This window comes from Nerophis lumbriciformis, linkage group LG07 (genome assembly GCF_033978685.3).
Source record: "Nerophis lumbriciformis linkage group LG07, RoL_Nlum_v2.1, whole genome shotgun sequence".
In the NCBI taxonomy this organism is placed as follows: domain Eukaryota; kingdom Metazoa; phylum Chordata; class Actinopteri; order Syngnathiformes; family Syngnathidae; genus Nerophis; species Nerophis lumbriciformis.
Window position 1 is genome coordinate 47,304,722 of NC_084554.2, and position 27,750 is coordinate 47,332,471.

At 40.5% G+C, this 27,750-nt stretch overlaps 1 protein-coding gene across 1 annotated transcript in view; it reads left to right on the plus strand.

The window, feature by feature from the left end:
- The window catches only part of LOC133609430 (sodium channel protein type 5 subunit alpha-like), a 256,288-nt gene that overhangs the window by 175,467 nt on the left and 53,071 nt on the right, over positions 1–27,750 (plus strand). Inside the window, exons 10-22 of the mRNA XM_061965007.1 lie at positions 723–864; positions 926–1,123; positions 4,913–5,095; positions 5,236–5,457; positions 5,537–5,662; positions 9,405–9,513; positions 9,603–9,841; positions 15,146–15,319; positions 15,404–15,565; positions 17,256–17,450; positions 26,902–27,042; positions 27,108–27,228; positions 27,298–27,485. Coding sequence (XP_061820991.1) covers positions 723–864; positions 926–1,123; positions 4,913–5,095; positions 5,236–5,457; positions 5,537–5,662; positions 9,405–9,513; positions 9,603–9,841; positions 15,146–15,319; positions 15,404–15,565; positions 17,256–17,450; positions 26,902–27,042; positions 27,108–27,228; positions 27,298–27,485 — 2,200 coding nt within the window. The remainder of the gene's footprint in view (positions 1–722; positions 865–925; positions 1,124–4,912; positions 5,096–5,235; positions 5,458–5,536; positions 5,663–9,404; positions 9,514–9,602; positions 9,842–15,145; positions 15,320–15,403; positions 15,566–17,255; positions 17,451–26,901; positions 27,043–27,107; positions 27,229–27,297; positions 27,486–27,750) is intronic.

Sequence of the window (27,750 nt, forward strand, 5' to 3'; positions counted from 1 at the left end):
GCTCCCGTCTCCCTGCCAGGAACTCAATGTAATACAAAGCTTTTGTGATAATTGAGAAACAATTATTCTAACATTTTTCATCAGTTTTTATGAGTCCCTTCTTTTGCAGTATATTTGATTAGTTTTTGTAATCAGCCTGACCTAAGCCTTGATAATAATCTTTGTGATTAACACATGGTTTGGTATCGTTTGACAAGGTTGTAAACTGTAAGATATAATTATTGACTACGGGAAAAAAATTAATAGTTTTATTACAAATTCAGTGTTAATATTTGAGTGGAAAAGTTGGGATCCCGAGGTGAAAAAGGTTCAGAGCTCCTGGTTTATACGTCCGTCAGTCTCTAAACGCGGCGGGTCACATGGCGTGTCTGATGTCGCCGCATGGCTTCCGGTTCTGATGGATGGTCATTTGTGTCACTGGCCGAGCTCCAGTGGGTCAGCTGTGGCCGCGTGGGCTGCAAATGGATGTGATGGGATATGAATGTGGAATATCAATTATGATGAACGCCGTCCTCCCGTCCCCCGTGTTGTGTGTTCCCTCTCGGCTGTGACACGTGTGGGCGGGTCCTGGTGGCCCGGCGCTAACGAGCCAAACGATGAAGCGGACCTGCTGCATGTGCCAGGGGAAGATGGAGTGAGGGATGCAGGCCCCCAGTTGCATAACATCCTGTTGTTTACTTTGTTTATTCTCAGCACTCATCAATTCTTTTTTTGTGCTGCAGAAAGTGTCCGGATGGTTTTGAGTGCCTGAAGGCGGGACGGAACCCGAACTATGGCTACACCAGTTTTGACACCTTTGGCTGGGCCTTTCTGTCGCTCTTCCGCCTGATGACACAAGACTACTGGGAGAACCTCTACCACCAGGTACCGTTAAGATCTCCAGCCGCGAGCTCGCTCCCGCCGCCGCTAACCCGTGCTTTTGCAGACGCTGCGCTCGGCCGGTAAGGCCTACATGGTGTTCTTTGTGGTGGTCATCTTCCTGGGCTCCTTCTATCTCGTCAACCTTATCCTGGCCGTGGTCGCCATGGCCTACGAGGAGCAGAACCAGGCCACCATCGCCGAGGCGTGCCAGAAGGAGCGCGAATTCCAGTTGGCCGTGGAGCATCTGAAGAAAGAGCAGCAGGTGATGCCACGTCGTTAACAATGAGAGGCACATTGCAATTTTGGCTGCCTGTAACATACAATATACAGTACAGGCCAAAAGTTTGGACACACGTTCTCATTAAATGCGTTTTCTTCATTTTCATGACTATTTACATTGTAGATTGTCACTGAAGGCATCAAAACTATGAATGAACACGTGGAGTTATGAACTTAACCAAAAAAGGTGAAATAACTGAAAGCATGTTTTGTATTCTATCCATCCATCCATCCATCTTCTTCCGCTTATCCGAGGTCGGGTCGCGGGGGAAGCAGCCTAAGCAGGGAAGCCCAGACTTTCCTCTCCCCAGCCACTTCGTCCAGCTCCTCCCGGGGGATCCCGAGGCGTTCCCAGGCCAGCCGGGAGACATAGTCTTCCCAACGTGTCCTGGGTCTTCCCCGTGGCCTCCTACCGGTTGGACGTGCCCTAAACACCTCCCTAGGGAGGCGTTCGGGTGGCATCCTGACCAGATGCCCGAACCACCTCATCTGGCTCCTCTCGATGTGGAGGAGCAGCGGCTTTACTTTGAGCTCCCCCCGGATGACAGAGCTTCTCACCCTATCTCTAAGGGAGAGCCCCGCCACCCGGCGGAGGAAACTCATTTCGGCCGCTTGTACCCGTGATCTTGTCCTTTCGGTCATAACCCAAAGCTCATGACCATAGATGAGGATGGGATCGTAGATCGACCGGTAAATTGAGAGCTTTGCCTTCCGGCTCAGCTCCTTCTTCACCACAACGGATCGATACAGCGTCCGCATTACTGAAGATGCCGCACCGATCCGCCTGTCGATCTCACGATCCACTCTTCCCCCACTCGTGAACAAGACTCCGAGGTACTTGAACTCCTCCACTTGGGGCAAGATCTCCTCCCCAACCCAGAGATGGCACTCCACCCTTTTCCGGGCGAGAACCATGGACTCGGACTTGGAGGTGCTGATTCTCATCCCAGTCGCTTCACACTCGGCTGCGAACCGATCCAGCGAGAGCTGAAGATTTTGTATTCTAGTTTCTTCAAAATAACCACCCTTTGCTCTGCTTACTGTTTCGCACACTCTTGGCATTCTCTCGATGAGCTTCAAGAGGTTGCACTTCACAGGTGTGCTTGAAGCTCATCGAGAGAATGCCAAGAGTGTGCAAAGCAGTAATCAGAGCAAAGGGTGGCTATTTTGAAGAAACTAGAATATAAAACATGTTTTCAGTTATTTCCCCTTTTTTTGTTAAAGGGGAACATTATCACCAGACCTATGTAAGCGTCAATATATACCTTGATGTTGCAGAAAAAAGACCATATATTTTTTTAGCCGATTTCCGGACTCTAAATGGGTGAATTTTGGCCAATTAAACGCCTTTCTATTATTCGCTCTCGGAGCGATGACGCGTCACATCGGGAAGCAATCCGCCATTTTCTCACTTTCGTCGGTGTGTTGTCGGAGGGTGTAACAACACGAACAGGGACGGATTCAAGTTGCACCAGTGGCCCAAAGATGCGAAAGTGGCAAGAAATTGGACGAAATTTGTTCAAAATACGAGGCTGTGGGGAAAGCCGACGAAATGGTCAGTCGTTTGTTCCGCACACTTTACCGACGAAAGCTATGCTACGACAGAGATGGCAAGAATATGTGGATATCCTGCGACACTCAAAGCAGATGCTGACATCAACTCCAAAACTGGACAGATCAGCTTTCAGGAAAAGAGAGCGGATGAGGGTATGTCTACAGAATATATTAATTGATGAAAACTTTATTCATTACTTGCGGTTTTACGTAAATTATTATACATAAAATGTGTTTACCAATAATTTAGCTTAAAAACATTTATTTTTTTCAATCATTCGAGTACATTAGAGTAGTCTTGTGTAATGCAGTATTTTGTGTCTATTTAGGTATGGTTAACCTGAGTGCTGAAATCGTGGAAAAATATTTGTTCTTAGCGCGCCTGAAATGGGCTGTCTGCACTCTCAAAGTGCATGTTGTTGCCAAATGTATTTCATATGCTGTAAACCTAGTTCATAGTTGTTAGTTTCCTTTAATGCCAAACAAACACATACCAATCGTTGGTTAGAAGGCGATCGCCGAATTCGTCCTCGCTTTCTCCCGTGTCGCTGGCTGTCGTGTCGTTTTCGTCGGTTTCGCTTGCATACGGTTCAAACCGATATGGCTCAATAGCTTCAGTTTCTTCTTCAATTTCGTTTTCGCTACCTGCCTCCACACTACAACCATCCGTTTCAATACATGCGTAATCTGTTGAATCGCTTAAGCCGCTGAAATCCGAGTCTGAATCCGAGCTAATGTCGCTATACCTTGCTGTTCTATCCGCCATGTTTGTTTGTGTTGGCATCACTGTGTGACGTCACAGGAAAATGGACGGGTGTATATAACGATGGTTAAAATCAGGCACTTTGAAGCTTTTTTTAGGGATATTGCGTGATGGGTAAAATTTTGAAAAAAACTTCGAAAAATAAAATAAGCCACTGGGAACTGATTTTTAATGGTTATAACCCTTCTGAAATTGTGATAATGTTCCCCTTTAAGTACATAACTCCACATGTGTTCATTCATAGTTTTGATGCCTTCAGTGACAATCTACAATGTACCGTATTTTTCAGAGTATAAGTCGCTCCGGAGTATAAGTCGCACCGGCCGAAAATGCATGATAAAGGAGGAAAAAAACACTTATTCAGCCTGTTGTTCACTATTCTTTATTTATTTTAAATTGCCTTTCAAATGTCTATTCTTGGTGTTGGCTTTTATCAAATACATTTTCCCCAAAAATGCGACTTATATATGTTTTTTTCCTTCTTTATTATGCATTTTCGGCCCGTGCGACTTATACTCCGGAGCGACTTATACTCCGAAAAATACAGGTACCGTATGTTGACGGCTCTCTTCTTTGCTGCTAATCATATTTGGATGATTACAATCCAAATATTCTTAGTTCCAAACCAGCTGTAGTCCCAGAGTATTTATGAGTAGCCAGCAAGAAGGTACCGTATTTTTCGGACTATAAATCGCAGTTTTTTTCATAGTTTGTATGTTACGTTAACATACCAGGCACGTTCTCAGTTGGTTATTTATGCCTCATATAATGTACACTTATTCAGCCTGTTGTTCACTATTCTTTATTTATTTTAAATTGCCTTTCAAATGTCTATTCTTGGTGTTGGGTTTTATCAAATAAATTTCCCCAAAATTGCGACTTATATGTTTTTTTCCTTCTTTATTATGCATTTTCGGCCGGTGCGACTTATACTCCGGTGCAACTTATACTCCGAAAAATACGGGTACCGTATTTTTCGGAGTATAAGTCGCACCGGCCGAAAATGCATAATAAAGAAGGAAAAAAACATTATGCAACTTTCATAAACTATGAAAAAAACTGCGACTTATGGTCCGAAAAATACGGTATATATTTTTTTATTTTTTTCTATTTTTTTTTTTAGAAAAGATTTAAAGTGCATCAGTTTTCCAGAATTAAAAAAAAAAAATCCTCATTTAAACGAACATTATTTGACCTACTTACTGAAAAACTGAAACATAAAATTAGACAAACTCAATAAATAATGATAATACATTCAAATTGATCAGCAACATTAACTCAGGAGTACAATATATAAAACACTTAATTTAACCCACACAAAAAAAGAATAAAACAATTTGTGCTGATTTATTACATTTTTTTTAAATAAAAAATGAGGGAGCCGGGGTTAGTGTAGTGCCCAGGTTTGAAGCATGATACTGATAAAGCATCACACACGTTAACTACTCCCACCAGGCGGCCATGCTGAAAGCCCTCGACTCGGACTCCATCATGTCGCCAGAAGTGTCACCCTTTGGACCCCCGCTGGACATCATGGAGGAGCGGAGGCGGAGTCAGGCCCTGGTGGGAGTGGCGGACGTGGAGGCGAACCTATCTGAGGAGAAGCTGCTGCAGGTGGACATGACGGAAGGCGGGAAGGTGAGCTTGTGTGAAGTGGCCCCCCGCGATGCAGCTCTAAATCACACAGCTGGAGGCCATGTTCACTTCTTTCTACGCACTCTGTTGCTGTGAGACATCAGGAAGTAACATCTGTTCGCTCGCCCCCCTCTCTCTCCCAGCCCCTCCACCCTCTGCTGGCCCGATCCTTCTCCACCAGAACTCGGAGGAGCAGCCAGGTGTCGTCCATTTTCAATTTCCGCCTGAGGAGCCGGGGCTCCGAGGCAGAGATGGCCGACGACGAGTACAGCGTCCCGGGCGATGTGACGTTCAGTAGCATCCTGCCTCACCCGTGGCCAAAACGGCGACCCAGCACCTACAGCACCGCCAGCAGGAGCTCACCGGTACTTGTTTCTTTGATTCCAGGCCGCCGCATAACATCCTAATTGGGCATTAACGAGGTGTTTGTGTGTTTGCTCTCAGGTATTTTATCCCACCCTGAACATCAACGGGAAGCTTTTTGTTGCCATAGACCACAACGGGGTCTCGCCACCGCCACTGCAGGGGCAGCTGCCTGCCTGCACCATGGAGAAGGTCAAGGAGGAGAGTGTGAGTTCAGTTTGTTTGTCACAGTGGAAACAATGGGGGGAGACCGCGACCATCCAACACACAGACATGTGAATTATGAATCAGCACTTTGCATAGCTGCACTCTGATATCATGAGCTAAACACACACACACACACACACGTTGCAGCTCAGATAGCAGCACACACACACACACATACACGCAGCGTCGTTTGTGGTGTCAAAGGCAAAAAGAGCTTTTTTCAATCGGATATTGGACGAGCTGTCAGTATATTCCTGAAATGTCCACAAAACTCCAGGAAGTTGTGGCGTCCACTAATCGCGCCACCCGGAGCTCAGCTGGAGGAGGTAAGGACGGTTGCCACGGAAATGTTACCATAGCGACCCACAGCCGCTAACTGGAGGCAAATTAGAGCACAACTGGCGGCTTGTCAGCCTCCCCGACGGCGGCCTGGCAGACAGACAGGACGGAGGCGTTGCCGTGGGAGGCGACCTTCAGGCCGCCGCGTCACGTCTCACTGGAGAGGCCGCGAGAAGGAAGTGTTGCGCAACCACACCTGGACGCTTCGCCTCAAACTTGACTGAAATTGGAATCAAAACCATCGTCCGTCACACAACAGCGGAGCAGAATCTGTCGGGTCTTTTTTCTGTGTACCTAATCAAGTGGTCAGCGTGCACACACACACACACACACACACACAAACACACACACACACATTCTTGTATTTGTTACCTTCTTGAGACATCCGAAAAATACCTCTTCAGGACCACCCTTTCTAGATATATAAAGATTTGTATTTACAACATTAATAATATATACATACTATGCAAATATAAGAAAGCTTGTTGTGAAAAATGCGTTGGAATTTTACAAGAAAAAGGTCACAATTTCACAAGAAAACCTTTGAATTTTGGCAGTATTATATTAAAAGTGGTCATTTTACTCAACGCAGGTAAAAACATTTACAAGAAAAACTGTGAAAATTTCTGCAATGTTATGATAAAAGTTGGAATTTTAATCAACGGTCGCAATTTCACAAGAAAGCTTAAAATGTTGGCAATTTTATGAAAAGAGTCGTAATTTTACTCGACAAAAATAAAAATTTTATAAGAAGACTTTAAACTTTTTGCCAATACTATAATAGTAATCGGAATTTTTACTTGGCAAAATGATGACAAAAGTCGTACTCAAAAAATGTCACTATTTTACAAGAACAACAAAAAACCTGGCAATATTGTGATAAAAGTCTGAATTTTATATGACAAATGTCACCATTTTGCATTAAAAAGTAATAATTTTACATAAAAAAAGTAATCATTTTACGAGAAAAGAATACGTGAAAATTATTCCTAATATTATAAGAAAAAAGTCGACACTTTGTGAGAAAAAGGCTGCTTTTTTTTTTTTACTTTTTGTTTGTAATTGGTTTTTAATCTTCATTATTTACTTAAAGTTATTACAGTATGTCTCTATATACATATTTATTTTATTTTTTAAATTAATTTTGGCCAAAGCGCCCCATTTCTTACACACACTTATTACATATGTTGACCAGAGGGGGAGCAGTTTTAAAACCGACACACAGTCAATTTGGAAAAATCCCTCCTTTTTGGGGCCACCCTCATTTTGATAGATTTCACCACAAATAAGACATTCTCTATTAGATGCAAGGGTTTTCCGTATTGGGACCATGATTTATGTCCTAACTTGTTCACACCTCCTCATATGGAAGATACTTTTCCTCGTTGGTGTCTCAAGAAGGGTAGAAATACAAGAACACACACACACACATACATTCTTGTATTTGTTAACTTCTTGAGACCTCAGAAAAATACCTTTCTAGATGTATAAAGATTTGTATTTACAACATTAATAATATATACATACCATGCAAATATAAAAAAGCTTGTTGTGAAAAATGCGTTGGAATTTCACAAGAAAAAGGTCATCATTTCACAAGAAAAACTTTGAATTTTGGCAGTATTATAATAAAAGTGGTCATTTTACTCAACGCAAGCAAAAACATTTTACAAGAAAAACTGAAAATTTGTGCAATGTTATGATAAAAGTTGGATTTTTACTCAATAACAGTCGCAATTTCACAAGAAAAGCTTAAAATGTTGGCAATTTTATGAAAAGAGTCGTAATTTTACTCCATTTCTTACACACACTTGTTATTTCATATGTTGACCAGAGGGGGAGCACTTTTAAAACCGACACACAGTCAAATTGAAAAATCCCTCCTTTTTGGGACCACCCTCATTTTGATAGAAATTAGACATTCTCTATTAGATGCAATGGTTTTCCATATTGGGACCATGATTTATGTCCTAACTTGTTCACACCGCCTCATATGGAAGCTACTTTTCCTCGTTGATGTCTCAAGAAGGGTAGTAATACAAGAAAACACACACACAAACACATTCTTGTATTTGTTACCTTCTTGAGACCACCGAAAAATACCTTTCTAGATATATAAAGATTTGTATTTACAACATTAATAATATACACATACTATGCAAATATAAAAAAGCTTGTTGTGAAAAATGCGTTGGAATTTCACAAGAAAAAGGTCATCATTTCACAAGAAAAACTTTGAATTTTGGCAGTATTATAATAAAAGTGGTCATTTTACTCAACGCAAGTAAAACATTTTACAAGAAAAACTGAAAATGTGTGCAATGTTATGATAAAAGTTGGAATTCCACTCAATAACAGTCGCAATTTCACAAGAAAAGCTTAAAAGGTTGGCAATTTTATGAAAAGAGTCGTAATTTTACACGGCAAAAGTAGAACATTTATAAGAAGACTTTAACATTTTGCCAATATTAAAATAATAATCTGAATTTTTACTAGGCAAAATGATGACAAAAGTCATATTCAAAAAATGTCACTATTTTACAAGAACAACAAAAAACCTGGCAATATTGTGATAAAAGTCTGAATTTTATATGACAAATGTCACCATTTTGCATTAAAAAGTAATAATTTTACATTAAAAAAGTAATCATTTTACGAGAAAAGAATACGTGAAAATTATTCCTAATTTTATAAGAAAAAAGTCGACACTTTGTGAGAAAAAGACTGCTTTTTTTAAAACTTTTTGTTTGTAATTGGTTTTTAATCTTAACTATTTACTTAAAGTTATTACAGTATGTCTCTATATACATATTTATTTTATTTTTTTAATAAATTTTGGCCAAAGGGGGCGCATTTCCATTTCTTACAAACACTTGTTATTTCATATGTTGACCAGAGGGGGAGCACTTTTAAAAACGACACACAATCAAATAGAAAAATCTATCAAAACCCTCATTTTGATAGATTTCACCACCAGGGGTGCAAATGAGACATTCTCTATTAGATGCAATGGTTTTCCCGTATTGGGACCATGATTTATGTCCTAACTTGTTCACACCTCCTCATATGTAAGCTACTTTTCCTTGTTGATGTCTCAAGAAGGGTTGAAATACAAGAACATACACACACACACACACACACAGTCGGCTGTGATTTCTCTGAATCACTGAAAACCAATCATCACCTGCTTATCTGTTTCCTTGGCGACACACACACATAAAGTAAAGATTTACGTCAGGTCAAACGTGTGTTTGGCGTGCACAATGTTATCACCACGGTAACAAAGGACGGCAGCTCATGTGTGCAGCCTGGCGGTGTGCGTGTATGTTGTTTCGTGGCGTGCGCACGTGTCACGCCGGGGTCCACGTGCCACGCCTGACCATGTCCGTGCGTCCCCTCGCAGGTTCCCACCTCCACCACGGAGCTCAGCACCGTGCTACTTCCTCGGCCTTCATCCACGCAGCGAGGGAGGGCGCCGAGCGCCGCCAGCCACCTCACGGACGCCATGGAGGGTGAGGACCGCCATAGAACTTGCCTTTTTTTGAAGGAGTGTGTTTAGGGCTGACGTTCTTACACCTTTTTTTGGGGGCGGGTCGATCAGAGCTGGAGGAGGCCCACCAGAAATGCCACCCGTGCTGGTACGTCTTCGCCCACCGTTACCTGGTTTGGGAGTGCTCCCCCTTCTGGCTGGAGCTGAAGCGGCTGGTGAAGATCATGGTGATGGACCCCTTCCTGGACCTGGCCATCACCGTGTGCATCGTCCTCAACACCCTCTTCATGGCCATGGAGCACTACCCCATGACCGAGGAGTTCAACCGCATGCTGAGCATCGGGAACCAGGTAGGGGACCGTCGCCGATGGAACGGTGGACTCACGTGTTCAGCGAGCGATACAGCTGGCGCCACGTTAGCTGTTTGCATGCTTGAGGCAATATGGTAATTGCTTTACCTGAGGCGTGAAAGGCCCACCAGCCTGTGTGTTCACACCTGCCCATGCCCACGCACGCACACACACACACACACACACACACACACACACACACACACACACACACACACACACACACACACACAGTTTGTCAATTCTGCTAAACTCAGTTTTAGACCAAAAAAGAGAAGTAAAGTTGATCAGCAGGTTAGGTACCATGATGTTTTTAAATCAGAGTCCCGGTCTTCCACAGGAGTCATCACTTGCTACATTACCGTATTTTTCGGATTATAAGTCGCTCCGGGGTATAAGCCGCACCGGCCGAAAATGCACAATAAAGAAGGAAAAAAACATATATAAGTCGCACTGGAGTATAAGTCGCATTTTTTGAGGACATTTTTCGCCAGTCCCCTTACAAGTTTCTCGCTTACTCCAAACTTTCTTTCTGCTGCTCGATTGCCGCATATTTCACGACTTCCAGCTTGTAACCTGCAGTATGTGATTTCCTTTTCGGTGCCATTTTTGTTCAGCCCTTCCTTACCGCCAATGTTGAAATTATCAATTTTCATAGATACGGAAAGTAGTAGCAGGTAGCATCTTTTTTTTCCACAATGCACTTCTGCCGTGACCCGCCCACGCCAAATTTTTATTTGTTGACGTGTGTGTGTGTGACGAATGCTGATATACGCCTAGTGTCTTACGTAAATGAGCTAAATAATATTATTTGATATTTTACGGTAATGTGTTAATAATTTCACACATAAGTCGCTCCTGAGTATAAGTCGCACTATAAAAAAAACTCAGATTTATAATCCGAAAAATACAGTATATGATATATTCCGTACTTTCCGGGCTAAAGAGCGCACCAGTATTTACAAACCCCGTTTCCATATGAGTTGGGAAATTGTGTTAGATGTAAATATAAACAGAATCATTTTCAACCCATATTCAGTTGAATATGCTACAAAGACAACATATTTGATGTTCAAACTAATAAACATTTTTTGTTTTTGCAAATAATCATTAACTTTAGAATTTGATGCCAGCAACACGTGACAAAGAAGTTGGTAAAGGTGGCAATAAATACTGATAAAGTTGAGGAATGCTCATCAAACACTTATTTGGAACATCCCACAGGTGTGCAGGCAAATTGGGAACAGGTGGGTGCCATGATTGGGTATAAAAGTAGATTCCATGAAATGCTCAGTCATTCACAAACAAGGATGGGGCGAGGGTCACCACTTTGTCAACAAAAGCGTGAGCAAATTGTTGAACAGTTTAAGAAAAACCTTTCTCAACCAGCTATTGCAAGGAATTTAGGGATTTCACCATCTACGGTCCGTAATATCATCAAAAGGTTCAGAGAATCTGGAGAAATCACTGCACGTAAGCAGCTAAGCCCGTGACCTTCAATCCCTCAGGCTGTACTGCATCAACAAGCGACATCAGTGTGTAAAGGATATCACCACATGGGCTCAGGAACACTTCAGAAACCCATTGTCAGTAACTACAGTTGGTCACTACATCTGTAAGTGCAAGTTAAAACTCTCCTATACAAGGCGAAAACCGTTTATCAACAACACCCAGAAACGCCGTCGGCTTCGCTGGGCCTGAGCTCATCTAAGATGGACTGATACAAAGTGGAAAAGTGTTCTGTGGTCTGACGAGTCCACATTTCAAATTGTTTTTGGAAACTGTGGACGTCGTGTCCTCCGGACCAAAGAGGAAAAGAACCATCCGGATTGTTATAGGCGCAAAGTTGAAAAGCCAGCATCTGTGATGGTATGGGGGTGTATTAGTGCCCAAGACATGGGTAACTTGCACATCTGTGAAGGCGCCATTAATGCTGAAAGGTACATACAGGTTTTGGAGCAACATATGTTGCCATCCAAGCAACGTTACCATGGACGCCCCTGCTTATTTCAGCAAGACAATGTTAAGCCACGTGTTACATCAACGTGGCTTCATAGTAAAAGAGTGCGGGTACTAGACTGGCCTGTCTGTAGTCCAGACCTGTCTCCCATTGAAAATGTGTGGCGCATTATGAAGCCTAAAATACCACAACGGAGACCCCCGGACTGTTGAACAACTTAAGCTGTACATCAAGCAAGAATGAGAAAGAATTCCACCTGAGAAGCTTCAAAAATGTGTCTCCTCAGTTCTCAAACGTTTACTGAGTGTTGTTAAAAGGAAAGGCCATGTAACACAGTGGTGAACATGCCCTTTCCCAACTACTTTGTCACGTGTTGCAGCCATGAAATTCTAAGTTAATTATTATTTGCAAAAAAAAATAAAGTTTATGGGTTTGAACATCAAATATGTTGTCTTTGAAGTGCATTCAATTGAATATGGGTTGAAAAGGATTTGCAAATCATTGTATTCCGTTTATATTTACATCTAACACAATTTCCCAACTCATATGGAAACAGGGTTTGTATATTTCTTACAAGAATCATCCTTGCAGGATAAGGAATAGCTAAACATGCTGCACTACACACTGTAGGAAGGTACAATAGCTAAGAGCTAACAACAAGCTAGCGCTCCCGATCGTAAACAAATGCCATGTGTAGGTCTACACGGACATCGAGTATAACGAAACCAAGTGCAAAACCATACATAGTCGATACTACAATGATTACATTGATATTTTTTATTATCACATAACCTTTTTTTTTATTGTTTATAAACCCGGGAAATATGTCCCTGGACACAGAAGACCTTTAATTATGACCAATGTATGACTCTGTAACTACTTGTTATTGGATTGATATAAAAAAAATTATGGTATCACCCAAAACTAATGTAAAGTATCAAACAACAGAAGAATAAGTGTATATTGTATTTTAACAGAAGTGTAGATAGAACATGGGAAAACAGAAAGTAAGCAGATATTAACAGTAAATGAACAAGTAGATAATAAAGCATTTTCTACATATTGTCCCTCATAATTTTGACAAATTAATAGAATGGGAAATGACACAATATGTTACTGCATACGTCAGCAGACAAACTAGGAGCCTTTGTTTGCTTCCTACCAAAAGAGTGTCATGATCTGTGGTCTGGATTATGTTTTTGTTAGTTTTTGGACTCTTTTTGTTCCTGTTTGCGCTCCCTTGTTTGTTTTAGTTTCCATGACGACTTATGATTTTCACCTGTCTCTTGCGTTCGGGTCACACCTGTCTCTAATCAAGAGAGACAATTATTTAAGCCTGTCGTTGCCAGTTAGTTGGTCTGGCGACATTGTGCTTTTCATGCGTTGCAATAGTTCTTGCTGTTCTTTTCATGCCATAGTTCATGCTTGTATTCATGCGATTGTTTGCGTCATGCCATGCCAAGTAAGTTTTGTTTATTCATGCCACAGTTAGCAAGTTTTTGTTTTTCCCTGTTCATAGTTTACGCTAAGGTGTTAGTTCATGTTTCATGTCCTAAGTTTTTTTGCCTTAGCTTTCGCGTGCGTTAAGCACGCTCCTCTTCGGGTTGTTTTCTGGGTTTTTTTTGTACCCTTTTGAGTTTTGGTAATTAAATATGTTCCTACCTGCTATCCTGGTCCGGAAAAGTCCGTTTGCATCCCGGGAGAACAATCCTCGCAGTAAGCTGCGAAAACCCCCACGTCATGACAAAGAGAAGTTATCGAGTATGTTCACTATTTTATTAAATGCAAAAATTGTTCTTTGATTGCAATAAGAAACATATGTATATTATGATATATTAACATATGATATATTAAACATATATCATAAGATTTTCTGTAAAAAAAATTTGTGGTCCACTTTATTTTGAAAGGTATCGAAAAGTATCAAAATACATTTTTGGCACCGACATAATGGTATCCGGACAACCCTAAGTTATACTGTGAAACTTACAAATATTGCCTGGAGTGAGGAATGAAGAATCCTTTTGAGCAGAAACCCTATAGACCAGTGGTCCCCAACCTTTTTGTAACTGCAGACCGGTCAACGGGGGTGGGGGGATTTCAAACACTTATTTATTTAAAAAAAATAAATAAAAAAATTGTTATTTTTTTGGTCATTACAAAATACAATCATGTGTGCTTACGGACTGTATCGCTGCAGACTGTATTGATCTACAGTATATTTATATATAATGTAGGAACCAGAAATATTAATAACAGAAAGAAACAATGTTGATTTAATAAAAAACAAACAAAAAAAAAAAACATTTTTTATTTTTTTTATTTTTTTTATTTCTTGTGCGGCCTGTTACCAATCGATCCACGGACCAGTACCGGGCCATGGCCCAGTGGTTGGGGACCACTGCTATGGACGACTAGTAGACGAAACGGGATATACTTCCATGAATCAGGAAGTACATTTTCCACTCACGGCACTTGCTGTGAGCGAACTCGTCCAAAAGATGGCGCGTTAGCACAAACAATAACAAAACTATTTGTTTACTACAAAACATAAAGGTGGTTAGTGTAAAAAACCCTAATGAATTAGCTGCACCATTTTATAAGCCGCAAGGTTCAAAGCGTAGGAAAAAAGTAGCGGTTTATAGTCCGAAAAATATGGTATATGAACATGTTTGCGTGTTGCACAACTTTTATTGACTTTGAATGTGTCAGCACAGTCATGTCCCGACATGATCCCCTGGCCCACGCACCCACACACACACACACACACACACACACACACAGGCTGAAAGGCGAGCTAAAGGCGATGCAAACATCTGTGAGGATTACAGGATTTATCCAGTTAACAATTTAGCGATGCCGCTCTTTCGGTCGTGACACCATGACTCAGCTTTTCCCCCTCTCAGACCTGAATGGCTTGAAAGTTTGCAGCGTTCACAGAAGAGGAAGAAGAAGAAGTGTGTTGACGCTGCACTGTGTGCGTGGTGTCATGTGACCTCTGGTGACAGCAGCAAGTGTATGGCTCTGCTTTGAGATGTGCACACAACAACAACAAACGGAGTTCACAAAATGAACCTTTAAGTCTCGCTCGCTCTATTTTCATTGGACACGTTTTAAAAACACAGAACGTGTTCTACTTTCCACCAGCAGTGTCCTCATAGTGCTTTTACAAGCTCACCTCATTCTCGCAGTGATTAGTATGATGTCGCCATGGAAACAAAGTTACTTAGTTCATTCACACACTGATGACGCAGCATCAGGGCCGACTGGAGCCGCGGCTCTAAAAATAAAAGGGGACTTTTGTCGTTAGGCTTCTTTTTTGAAGTTCTTCTCCACCCTGCCAGGTGTTCTCAGGCATCTTCACGGCAGAGATGCTTCTGAAGATCATCGCTCTGGACCCGTACTACTACTTCCAGACGGGCTGGAACATCTTCGACAGCATCATTGTGTGTCTCAGCCTCATGGAGCTCGGCCTGTCCAGCGTGGAGGGCCTCAGCGTGCTGCGCTCCTTCCGCCTGGTGAAGCCCTTCGCCGTGACGCTTTCACAGTGGAAGCAATCAAACTCAATTATGTCTCTCTCTCTCTCTCTCTCTCTCTCTCAGCTGCGTGTTTTCAAGCTCGCTCGCTCGTGGCCCACCCTCAACACCCTCATCAAGATCATCGGGAACTCCATGGGCGCTCTGGGCAACCTCACACTGGTCCTCGCCATCATCGTCTTTATCTTCGCCGTGGTCGGCATGCAACTCTTTGGGAAGAGCTACCAGGTGACCTCTGACCCGCTGGCCTTAATGATGTAATGTCCATCGTAGGGCTGGGCAATATGGCCTTTTATTAAAGGGGAACATTATCACCATACCTATGTAAGCGTCAATATATACCTTGATGTTGCAGAAAAAAGACCATATATTTTTTTAACCGATTTCCGAACTCTAAATGGGTGAATTTTGGCGAATTAAACGCCTTGCTAATATTCTCTCTCGGAGCGATGACGTCACAACGTGGCGTCACATCGGGAAGCAATCCGCCATTTTCTCAAACACCGAGTCAAATCAGCTCTGTTATTTTCCGTTTTTTCGACTGTTTTCCGTACCTTGGAGACATCATGCCTCGTCGGTGTGTTGTCGGAGGGTGTAACAACACGAACAGGGACGGATTCAAGTTGCACCAGTGGCCCAAAGATGCGAAAGTGGCAAGAAATTGGACGTTTGTTCCGCACACTTTACCGACGAAAGCTATGCTACGACAGAGATGGCAAGAATGTGTGGATATCATGCGACACTCAAAGCAGATGCATTTCCAACGATAAAGTCAAAGAAATCTGCCACCAGACCCCCATTGAATCTGCCGGAGTGTGTGAGCAATTCAGGGACAAAGGACCTCGCTAGCACGGCAAGCAATGGCGGCAGTTTGTTCCCGCAGACGAGCGAGCTAAACCCCCTATCGACCCTAGCTTCCCTGGCCTACTAACGTCAACTCCAAAACTGGACAGATCAGCTTTCAGGAAAAGAGCGCGGATGAGGGTATGTCTACAGAATATATTAATTGATGAAAATTGGGCTGTCTGCACTCTCAAAGTGCATGTTGTTGCCAAATGTATTTCATATGCTGTAAACCTAGTTCATAGTTGTTAGTTTCCTTTAATGCCAAACAAACACATACCAATCGTTGGTTAGAAGGCCATCGCCGAATTCGTCCTCGCTTTCTCCCGTGTCGCTGGCTGTCGTGTCGTTTTCATCGGTTGCGCTTGCATACGGTTCAAACCGATATGGCTCAATAGCTTCAGTTTCTTCTTCAATTTCGTTTTCGCTACCTGCCTCCACACTACAACCATCCGTTTCAATACATTCGTAATCTGTTGAATCGCTTAAGCCGCTGAAATCCGAGTCTGAATCCGAGCTAATGTCGCTATAGCTTGCTGTTCTTTCCGCCATGTTTGTTTGTGTTGGCATCACTATGTGACGTCACAGGAAAATGGACGGGTGGTTAAAATCAGGCACTTTGAAGCTCTTTTTAGGGATATTGCGTGATGGGTAAAATTTTGAAAAAAAACTTGGAAAAATATATTAAGCCACTGGGAACTGATTTTTAATGGTTTTAACAATTCTGAAATTGTGATAATGTTCCCCTTTAACGTAACATGTTATGGTAAGAGTCATTCAAATAACTATAACATATAAAACGTTTACCAAACAATCTGTCACTCCTAATCGCTAAATCCCATGAAATCTTATACGTCTAGTCTCTTACGTGAATGAGATAAATAATATTATTTGATATTTTACGGTAATGTGTTAATCATTTCACACATAAGTCGCTCCTGAGTATAAGTCGCACCCCCGGCCAAACTATGAAAAAAACTGCGACTTATAGTCCGAAAAATACGGTACTTACTTACTTACTCATACGCATGGTGACACCCTTTTTCCCGCTTCTCCCCCTCCCCCCGGCCCCTAGGACTGCGTGTGCAAGATCTCCAAAGACTGCCTCCTTCCTCGCTGGCACATGAAGGACTTTTTCCACTCCTTCCTCATCGTCTTCAGGGTGCTGTGCGGCGAGTGGATCGAGACCATGTGGGACTGCATGGAGGTCGCAGGCCAGCCGCTGTGCATCCTCGTCTTCATGCTGGTCATGGTCATCGGAAACCTGGTGGTGAGTGGCCCCCTGGCCTCCCCGCCGCCCTTTAGCCCAGCCTCAAGCCTTCAACACGTGCGCCCACGCCAGCTCGTCTTCCTCCACATGAAGAGGAAAAGATGTCTTTTGCTAACGAGCTGTCCTATCATGCTCCGCTGTACACAAACACACACGGTAGCTCAGCTTACCGTGAAACCCCCCTTCACCCCCTGTGAAGCTACCACATGTCTGCACGTCCATCATTGTATCAAAGTGTGTGTGCGTTGGTGTGTGTCTCCATTGTAGGAGATGGGGGAGGGCTAATCAAACACACACTTATTCTTCTCCTGTCAGCAGCAGCAACTCTATCTCCTCCTGCAGGGGACGTGCTGACCTGACTGGATGAATATGTGCAGCACAAGTGTGTGTGTGTGCGTGTGCGTGTGCAGATGCCGCGGGTGAGCAGATGTTTAGTTTGCTCTTTCTTGTTATGACAAACGAGCAGGTGAATGTGTTTCCCTGAGCCAGCACTTCACCTGCTGAGCACCTGCCTCCAGACACCGCTTCCCTCTTCCTCCCGCCTCACCCTCATCTACCTCGCCTTTCGCTACCGTTACAAACGTTCTTTCACTCCGTCCCTTACGCTGCAATCCATTTTCCCCAAGGGGGGCCTTTGCTCGCGGTGGCTTGTTGTGATGAGGAGAAACACCAAAAACAGATCGCGTTACCGCTCGTTTGTCATACACCTGTGCGTGTGTGCGAGACCGCCTGAGGTGAACTTTATTAGGTTCTTACAGAGAGGTTTGTTGAAATCTCACAAACATACAGTATTTTACAAAAGTGTGTGCAGCCCTGACATATCAGCATGCATTTTTTTATATCATCTTCTCCAAGGACAATACTATGTAAATGTGTATACGACATACTTGCCAACCCTCCCGGATTTTCCGCCTCCCCCGAAAACCTCCCGGGACAAATTTTCTCCCGAAAATCTCCCGAAATTCAGGCGGACTCAGGTCCTCCACAATATAAAAAAGCGTACCTGCCCAATCACGTTATAACTATAGAATGATGGAGGGCGAGTTCTTGGTTTCTTATGTGGGTTTATTGTTAGGCAGTTTCATTAATGTCCTCCCAGCGTGGCAACAACACACAACAACAGCAGTCACTTTCTTGTATACCGTAAAGCAGTTCGTCTGCCGTAAACAGCAATGTTGTGACACTCTTAAACAGGACAATACTGCCATCTAGTGCAATTGATGAAAGCACTTTTGTGCGTGCCACACAGCAATGCATCATCAGAGAGGGTGTTCAGCATGGTTCGAAAAATAGTGACAGAGAATAGAACAAGGATGGACAATTCAACCCTTAACTCAACAATGAGTAGATGAGTGTTATGTGTGTGTATATGTGTAAATAAATGAACACTGAAATTCAAGTATTTATTTTATATATATATATATATATATATATATATATAAAATAAAAAATATATATATATAATAAAATATGTATATATATATATATATATATATATATATATATATATATATATATAAAATAATATATATATATATATATATATATATAATAAAAAATATATATATATATATATATAATAAAATATATATATATATATATATATATATATATATATATATATATATATATATGTGGCGAAGTTGGTAGAGTGGCCGTGCCAGCAATCGGAGGGTTGTTGGTTACTGGGGTTCAATCCCCACCTTCTACCATCCTAGTCATGTCCGTTGTGTCCTTGGGCAAGACACTTCACCCCTTGCTCCTGATGGCTGCTGGTTAGCGCCTTGCATGGCAGCTCCCGCCATCAGTGTGTGAATGTGTGTGTGAATGGGTGAATGTGGAAATACTGTCAAAGCGCTTTGAGTACCTTGTAGGTAGAAAAGCGCTACTATACAAGTATAACCATTTATATATATATATATATATATATATATATATATATATATATATATATATATATATAGCTAGAATTCACTGAACGTCAAGTATTTCTTATATATATATATATATATATATATATATATATATATATATATATATATATATATATGAAATACTTGACGGTGAATTCTAGCTGTAAATATACTCCTCCCCTTTTAGCCACGCCCCCAACCACGCCCCCGTCCCACCCCGACCACGCCCACCCACCCCTCCCCCCACCTCCCGAAATCGGAGGTCTCAAGGTTGGCAAGTATGGTATACGAGTAGGGAGAGTGGCTGTGCCAGCAACCTGAGGGTTCCTGGTTTGATCCCCACCTTCTACCATCCTAGTCACGTCCGTTGTGTCCTTGAGCAAGACACTTCACCCTTGCTCCAGATGGGTCCTGGTTAGCGCCTTGCATGGTGTGTGTGAATGAGTGAATGTGGAAATAGTGTCAAAGCGCTTTGAGTACCTTAAAGGTAGAAAAGGGCTATACAAGTATAACCCATTTACCATTTAAAAAAAAAAAAAAAAAACAGAGAAAAAATAAATGTGTATACAGTACTTAGAGTAGTCCGTGTACAGCTTGTATAGATGTACTGTCCACTGAAAATCAGTTCAAGAGGAGCTGCACTTTTTTTTTTTTTTTTAGTTTTTCCGATCATTCACCACCCTTACGTGAGACAAGAACACATGATAATCTTTTTTAGTCATTCTAACTAAGAAACGCGAGCAAAAGTCAGCTAACAATGTAAATAATGGGTTTTTTGTATTTGTTTTTTAAAGGACAATGTGCAGTTAGATTTAAAAGATGGCTGTACCAGATTTAACCCCATGCTGATTGGCATCTGTAGTACTTTTACGGCACATTTGGCATCCACTATTAAAATTATACAACCAGATTAAAAATACATAAAAAGCAAAAATCCTCCTTGTACTTGCCATATATTACAGCTTAAAATGCATTTATATATATATATATATATATATATATATATATATATATATATATATACACACACATATATATATATATACACATATATACACACACACACACACACACACACACACACACACACATATATATATATATATATATATATATATATATATATATATACACACACACACATACCGTATTTTTCGGACTATAAGTCGCAGTTTTTTTCATAGTTTGGCCGGGGGTGCGACTTATACTCAGGAGCGACTTATGTGTGAAATTATTAACACATTAGCGTAAAATATCAAATAATATTATTTAGCTCATTCACGTAAGAGACTAGACGTATATGATTTCATGGGATTTAGCGATTAGGAATGACAGATTGTTTGGTAAACGTATAGCATGTTCTATATGTTATAGTTATTTGAATGACTCTTACCATAATATGTTACGTTAACATACCAGTTGGTTTACCAGTTTATGCCTCATATAACGTACACTTATTCAGCCTGTTGTTCACTATTCTTTATAAATTTCCCCCAAAAATGCGACTTATACTCTTGTGCGACTTATATATGTTTTTTTCCTTCTTTATTATGCATTTTCTGCTGGTGCGACTTATACTCCGAAAAATACGGTGTGTGTGTGTGTATGTATATATATATATATATATATATATATATATATATATATTTATTTATATATATATATATATATATATATATATATATATACACACACATATATATACATACAGTATATACACACATATATATATATATATATTTATATATATATATATATACACACACATATATATACATACAGTATATACACACATATATATATATATATATTTATATATATATATACACACACATATATATATATACATACAGTATATACACACATATATATATATACACACATATATACATATATACACACATATATATATATATACACACATATATACACACACACACACATATATATATATATATATATATATATATATATATATATATATATATATACACATACATATATATACATGTGTATTTATATATGTGTATGTGTATATACCTGTATGTATACACATACATGTATATGTTATGTTAATTTAATCTAAAACCATTATATTAAAAATATGTTTAAATATATGTAAATAATAAATACAATATGAATACAAATTGGGGGTTAAATCACCGAAAATGATTCCCGAGCGCGGCCACCACTGCTGCTCACTGCTCCCCTCACCTCCCAGGGGGTGAACAAGGGGATGGGGTCAAATGCAGAGGACAAATTTCACCACACTTAGTATGTGTATGACAATCATTGGTACTTTAACTTTAACATATTAAAAATAATAGTTGTAGTAATATTCAATAAATAAAATGAGGTATGGTATGGTATTTTTTATTTATTTTTTTTGTCATAAAAAAATACAATCATGTGTGCTTACGTACTGTATCCCTGCAGACTGTATTGATATATATTGATATATAATGTAGGAACCAAAAATATGAATAACAGAAAGAAACAACGCTTTTGTGTGAATGAGTGTGAATGGGGGAGGGAGGTTTTTTGGGTTGGTGCACTAACTAAGTTTTTTATGTTGATTTAATAAAAAATAATAGTTTTTAATTTTTTTATATTTTATTTCTTGTGCAGCCCGGTACCAATCGATCCACGGACCGGTACTGGGCCACGGCCCGGTGGTTGGGGACCACTGCACTAAAGAATATCCAAGTTTACTTTCTATAATATTCTCCTTTGAGGAAAAAGTGGAGTAAAAATGTTTGCTTGAAGGTGTCAGGTGTACTTCTTTGAGGTAACGCACTTTCATGCAATTGTGGCCGTGGCACTGGTGTGTTAGTTTATTGACACCGTTGCCACATGTAAACGCTCCTCCATTAGTCCATGCAGTCTGAGAAGCGAGGCCACAGGTCATTGGTCGAGCAAGGTCATTGGAGGAGCAGCAGGCCAATCAGCGGCATTGATCTATTGGTGCCCCCGCGCCGCCCAATCACACATCAGTGTGTTGGGTCGTTGCAACCCGACATGTGACAACACACCAGTGATCTCCCAAACAAACACTGACACCAGGGGATTGGATCGATACACACACACACACACACACACACACACACACACACATACACACACACACGTCAGAGATATTGACCCACTGGCCCAGTTTCCTCTTACACAAGCAGGACTGGAAGCTTTTGGATGTTTGTTGTTACGTAACACATTTGCTTCTCACCATTGTGTTGTTGTGAATGTGACACACGTACGCACACTTCACAACTTGTCACCTCGGGTCACACCTGCGTGCATGTTTATGAGCTAAACCTGCCTATGAGTGAGCAACCTCCTGGTGACGTTCAAATATGGCTGCACCTCACACACATACACACACACACACACGAGAGATAATTTGGGGAAATTAAAAATCAATCAAATAAATGTTTTTTATTATACATTTGATAAATATTGTTGCTTTAATAAATCCACAGCTAATTTATTAAACAGCCCGCGGCACATTTTGAAAATAATACTGCTAAAAAACATTAAAGGTAGAATAAAAGAGCAAATAGGTGTAATGTAGAGATGTCCGATAATGGCTTTTTTGACGATATTCGGATATTGTCCAACTCGTAATTACCGATTCCGATATCAACCGATACCGATATATACAGTCGTGGAATTAACACATTATTATGCCTAATTTTGTTGTGATGCCCCGCTGGATGCATTAAACAATGTAACAAGGTTTTCCAAAATAAATCAACTCAAGTTATGGGAAAAAATGCCAACATGGCACTGCCATATTTATTATTGAAGTCACAAAGTGCATTATTTTTTTTAACATGCCTCAAAACAGCAGCTTGGAATTTGGGACATGCTCTCCCTGAGAGAGCATGAGGAGGTTGAGGTGGGTGGGGTTGGAGGAGGAGGGCTGGGTTGAGGTGTGTGTGTGGGGGGTGGGGGGGTAGTTGGTAGCAGGGGTGTATATTGTAGCGTCCCAGAAGAGTTAGTGCTGCAAGGGGTTCTGGGTATTTGTTCTGTTGTGTTTATGTTGTGTTACGGTGCGGATGTTCTCCCGAAATGTGTTTGTCATTCTTGTTTGGTGTGGGTTCACAGTGTGGCGCATATTTGTAACAGTGTTAAAGTTGTTTATACGGCCACCCTCAGTGTGACCTGTATGGCTGTTAACCAAGTATGCGTGGCATTCACTTGTGTGTGTGAAAAGCTGTAGATATTATGTGATTGGGCAGTGCCTTCAAGGTTTATTGGCGCTCTGTATTTCTCCCTACGTCCGTGTACACAGCGGCGTTTTAAAAAGTCATAACTTTTACTTTTTGAAACCGATACCGATAATTTTGAAACCGATACCGATCATTTTTGATATTACATTTTTGCCGATAATATCAGCAGTCCGATATTATCGGACATCCCTAGTGTAATGTAACGAGAAAATGTTGCAATATTGACAATGATATCACAAAGCTGCCATGTAGGCAGTTTTTTACCTGAAAACTGTCTAAAAAAAAACATAATTATAATTGATGGATAGATCTGAAGTTGATCTACAGATTTAAGCGTTGAAAGTAAAAATGATTTTTATTGATATATGGCTTGTTTTTAACACTTTTATGAATGCAGCTGAGATAGGCTCCAGCACACCCCGCGACCCCGAACGGGACAAGCGGTAGAAAATGGATGGCTGGATGAGTGGGGCCTTTTTTTGATCCCTCAGATCTTTAAACCGATTTTTTTTATTATACGGTCATTGGTGGAAAAAAAGTGATGAACCAAAAGCAACATTGTTATAACTGTATTTACCTATTTAGGGCTCCAATAGCTTCACATTAAATATTCCAATACAAAATGTTTTTAAGGGAATTCGTTTTTTTCCCTATTAAAAAAATAGTTATTGACTAAAAAGGCATAATTAATAAAAACATGTAAACTTTATGTCAACGAATAAATCTGAAGTTGTTCTAGAAGCATTGAAAGTAAAAATATGTATTGATATATGACTTATTTTTTAACACTATTATGAGTGGGGCCCTTTTGAATCCCTGAAACCTTTAGTCAAATTTTTATTTTTAACTGTCATTGCTAAAAAAAAATTTAAAAAAAGGAATAAACCAAAAGCAATATCCATCCATCCATCCATTTTCTACTGCTTGTCCCTTTCGGGGTCGCGGTGGGTGCTGGAGCGATATTGTTATAATTTTATTTACCTACTTTAGGCTGCAATTACTTCACATCAAATATTTCACTTTAAAAAGATTTTCGGGAAAATATTACATTTATTTTGTATTCTGATTTTAAAAAAGACTGTTTTGACAAAAAGGGCCTAAAACTTAAAAAACAAAAATCATCCTTATGTCAACGAATAAATCGGACATTGACCTATAGATAATAAGCGTTGAAAGTCAAAAATATAATAATATATGCATTATTTTTAACACTTTAATAACTTAGACCAGGGGTCCCCAAACTTTTTGACTCGGGGGCCGCATTGGATTAAAAGAATTTGGCCGGGGGTCTGGCTGAATATATATATATATATATATATATATATATATATATATATATATATATATATATATATATATATATATATATATATATATATATATATATCAGGGCTGCAACAACTAATCGATTAAATCGATTAAAATTGATTATAAAAATAGTTGGCGATTAATTTAGTCATCGATTCGTTGGACCAATGCTATGCGTATGCGCAGAGGCAATTTAAAAAAAACATTTTTTTATTTTTATTTTTTTGTTTTTTTAATAAACCTTTATATATAGACTGCAACATGTACAAACAGCTGAGAAACCCATCCATCCATCCATTTTCTACCGCTTATTCCCTTTGGGGTCGCGGGGGGCGCTGGAGCCTATCTCAGCTACAATCGGGCGGAAGGCGGGGTACACCCTGGACAAGTCGCCACCTCATCCCAGGGCCAACACAGATAGACAGACAACATTCACACTCACATCCACACACTAGGGCCAATTTTAGTGTTGCCAATCAACTTATCCCCAGGTGCATGTCAGCTGAGAAACAATAATCAAAATAAGTATGGTGCCAGTATGCTGTTTTTTTTTCAATAAAATACTGGAAAGGATAGAAATGTAGTTTGTCTCTTTTATCCGATTATTAATCGATTAATCGAAGTAATAATCGACAGATTAATCGATTATCAAATTAATCGTTAGTTGTAATTTGGGGACCCCTGATTTAGACCCTTTAGGGTACCCGGGACCTTTAACATTCACCAAATTGAGGGAAGCCCTCATGGTTACAATAAATATTGTATTGGTTTTGAAAATGAAAAATATAAAAATGAGCCGTGCTTGCTTTCATTTTTCAGTGTGAGGCCCTTAGTGGAAAAAGTTTGGACACCCCATATGAATCAGAATAATGTTGCCTCAAGGTGTCGATTAGTTGTTGCAGCCCTAATATATATATATATATATATATATATATATATATATATATATATATATATATATATATATATATTTATATATATATATATATATATATACATTAGGGCTGCAACAACTAATCGATTAAATCGATTAAAATCGATTATAAAAATAGTTGGCGATTAATTTAGTTATCGATTCATTGGATCTATGCTATGCGCATGTGCAGAGGCATTTTTTAATTGTATTTTATTTTTTTTATTTTTTTTTTTATTTTTATAAACCTTTATTTATAAACTGCAACATGTACAAAAGCTGAGAAACAATAATCAAAATAAGTATGGTGCCAGTATGCTATTTTTTTTCTTCAATAAAATACTGGAAAGGATAGAAATGTAGTGTCTCTTTTATCCGATTATTAATCGGAGTAATAATCGACAGATTAATCGATTATCAAATTAATCGTTAGTTGCAGCCCTAATATATATATATGTTTATATATTATATATATTCCGAGCGAGATGATGTCACGATCCATGGAAAAAATGCATTTTTAGACAATATGATTTGTCTGAGCGGCTAGGAGACACCAAGAGTAACAAGCGGTAGAAAATGGATTAGTAAGGACCAATTAAAAAAAAAAAAAAAAAATTTAAAAAAATAAAATAACATTTATTTTTATTTTTATTTTTTTAAAACTCGGGACTTCCCACGGGCCAGATTTTGGACGGCTGGATCCGGCCCGCGGGCTGTAATTTGGGGACCCCTGATTTAGACCCTTTAGGGTCCCCGGGACCTTTAACATTCACCAAATTGAGGGAAGCCCTCATGGTTACAATAAATATTGTATTGCTTTTGAAAATGAAAAATATAAAAATGACCCGTGCTTGCTTTCATATTTCAGTGTGAGGCCCTTAGTGGAAAAAGTTTGGACACCCCATATGAATCAGAATAATGTTGCCTCAAGGTGTCGAGACAGCAAACGAGTTGAGATAGCGCCTCTGCTGGCTGCAGCCTAGTAGTGCAATATATTTTTCTTCAAACATCTCAGAGATGCCATGAATCACTAATCATTTTCACACAATGGATCCTGTGTGTGACTTTGAGGTGTTTCTCGCCCACAGCTGTTGAACCTCTTCCTGGCGCTGCTCCTCAGCAGCTTCAGCTCCGACAACCTGTCGGGTCCGGACGACGACGGCGAGATGAACAACCTGCATATCGCCCTCCACCGGATAACCAGAGGCCTGGGCTGGTGCCGCAGACAGGTGTGCACAGTGTGTGCGCCGCCTCGTTCCACGCACTCTCGCTCACCCCGTTGTGTGCCGTACAGGTGGTGGACTTCTTCAACGGAAACCTAAAGCAGCGCCGGCAAAAGCGAAAGGAGGCCAAAGCCATGATGAAGCTCAAACCTCTGAGCAGCATCCGCCTCGAGGCGAACGGCGCCGTCATAGGTACCGCACCGCCGTCCGACGCCGAGCTCCGCCCCCACGCCGTGCTACATAACCACGTGCACCTTCCAGGCCGGTACGTCGTGAAGGAGGACGACAGCTACATGACCAACCCCAACCTGACCATCAGCGTTCCCATCGCCCCCGGAGAGTCGGACGTGGAGTTCCCCGACGACGACGAGGAGGAGGAGGACGACGACGAGTTGGGCCATGAGGACCAGAGTGAGGAGTCGGAAGAGGAGGAGGGAGAGCAGGGGGAGGTATGGTCCACACACACACACACACACACACACACACACACACATAGGGATGATGTTTGATAAGAAATTATCGAGTTCGAGCCCATTATCGAATCCTCTTATCGAACCGATTCCTTATCGATTCTCTTATCGAATCCAGATAGGTTGTTGTATATGGAAAAAAAACCCACAATATTTGGTTTAACAAAAGCTCACTTTTATTTTATAAGAAAAAATAAAATAAAAAAAATAAATAAATATTGACTGTTGTTACCCCCCTAAAAAA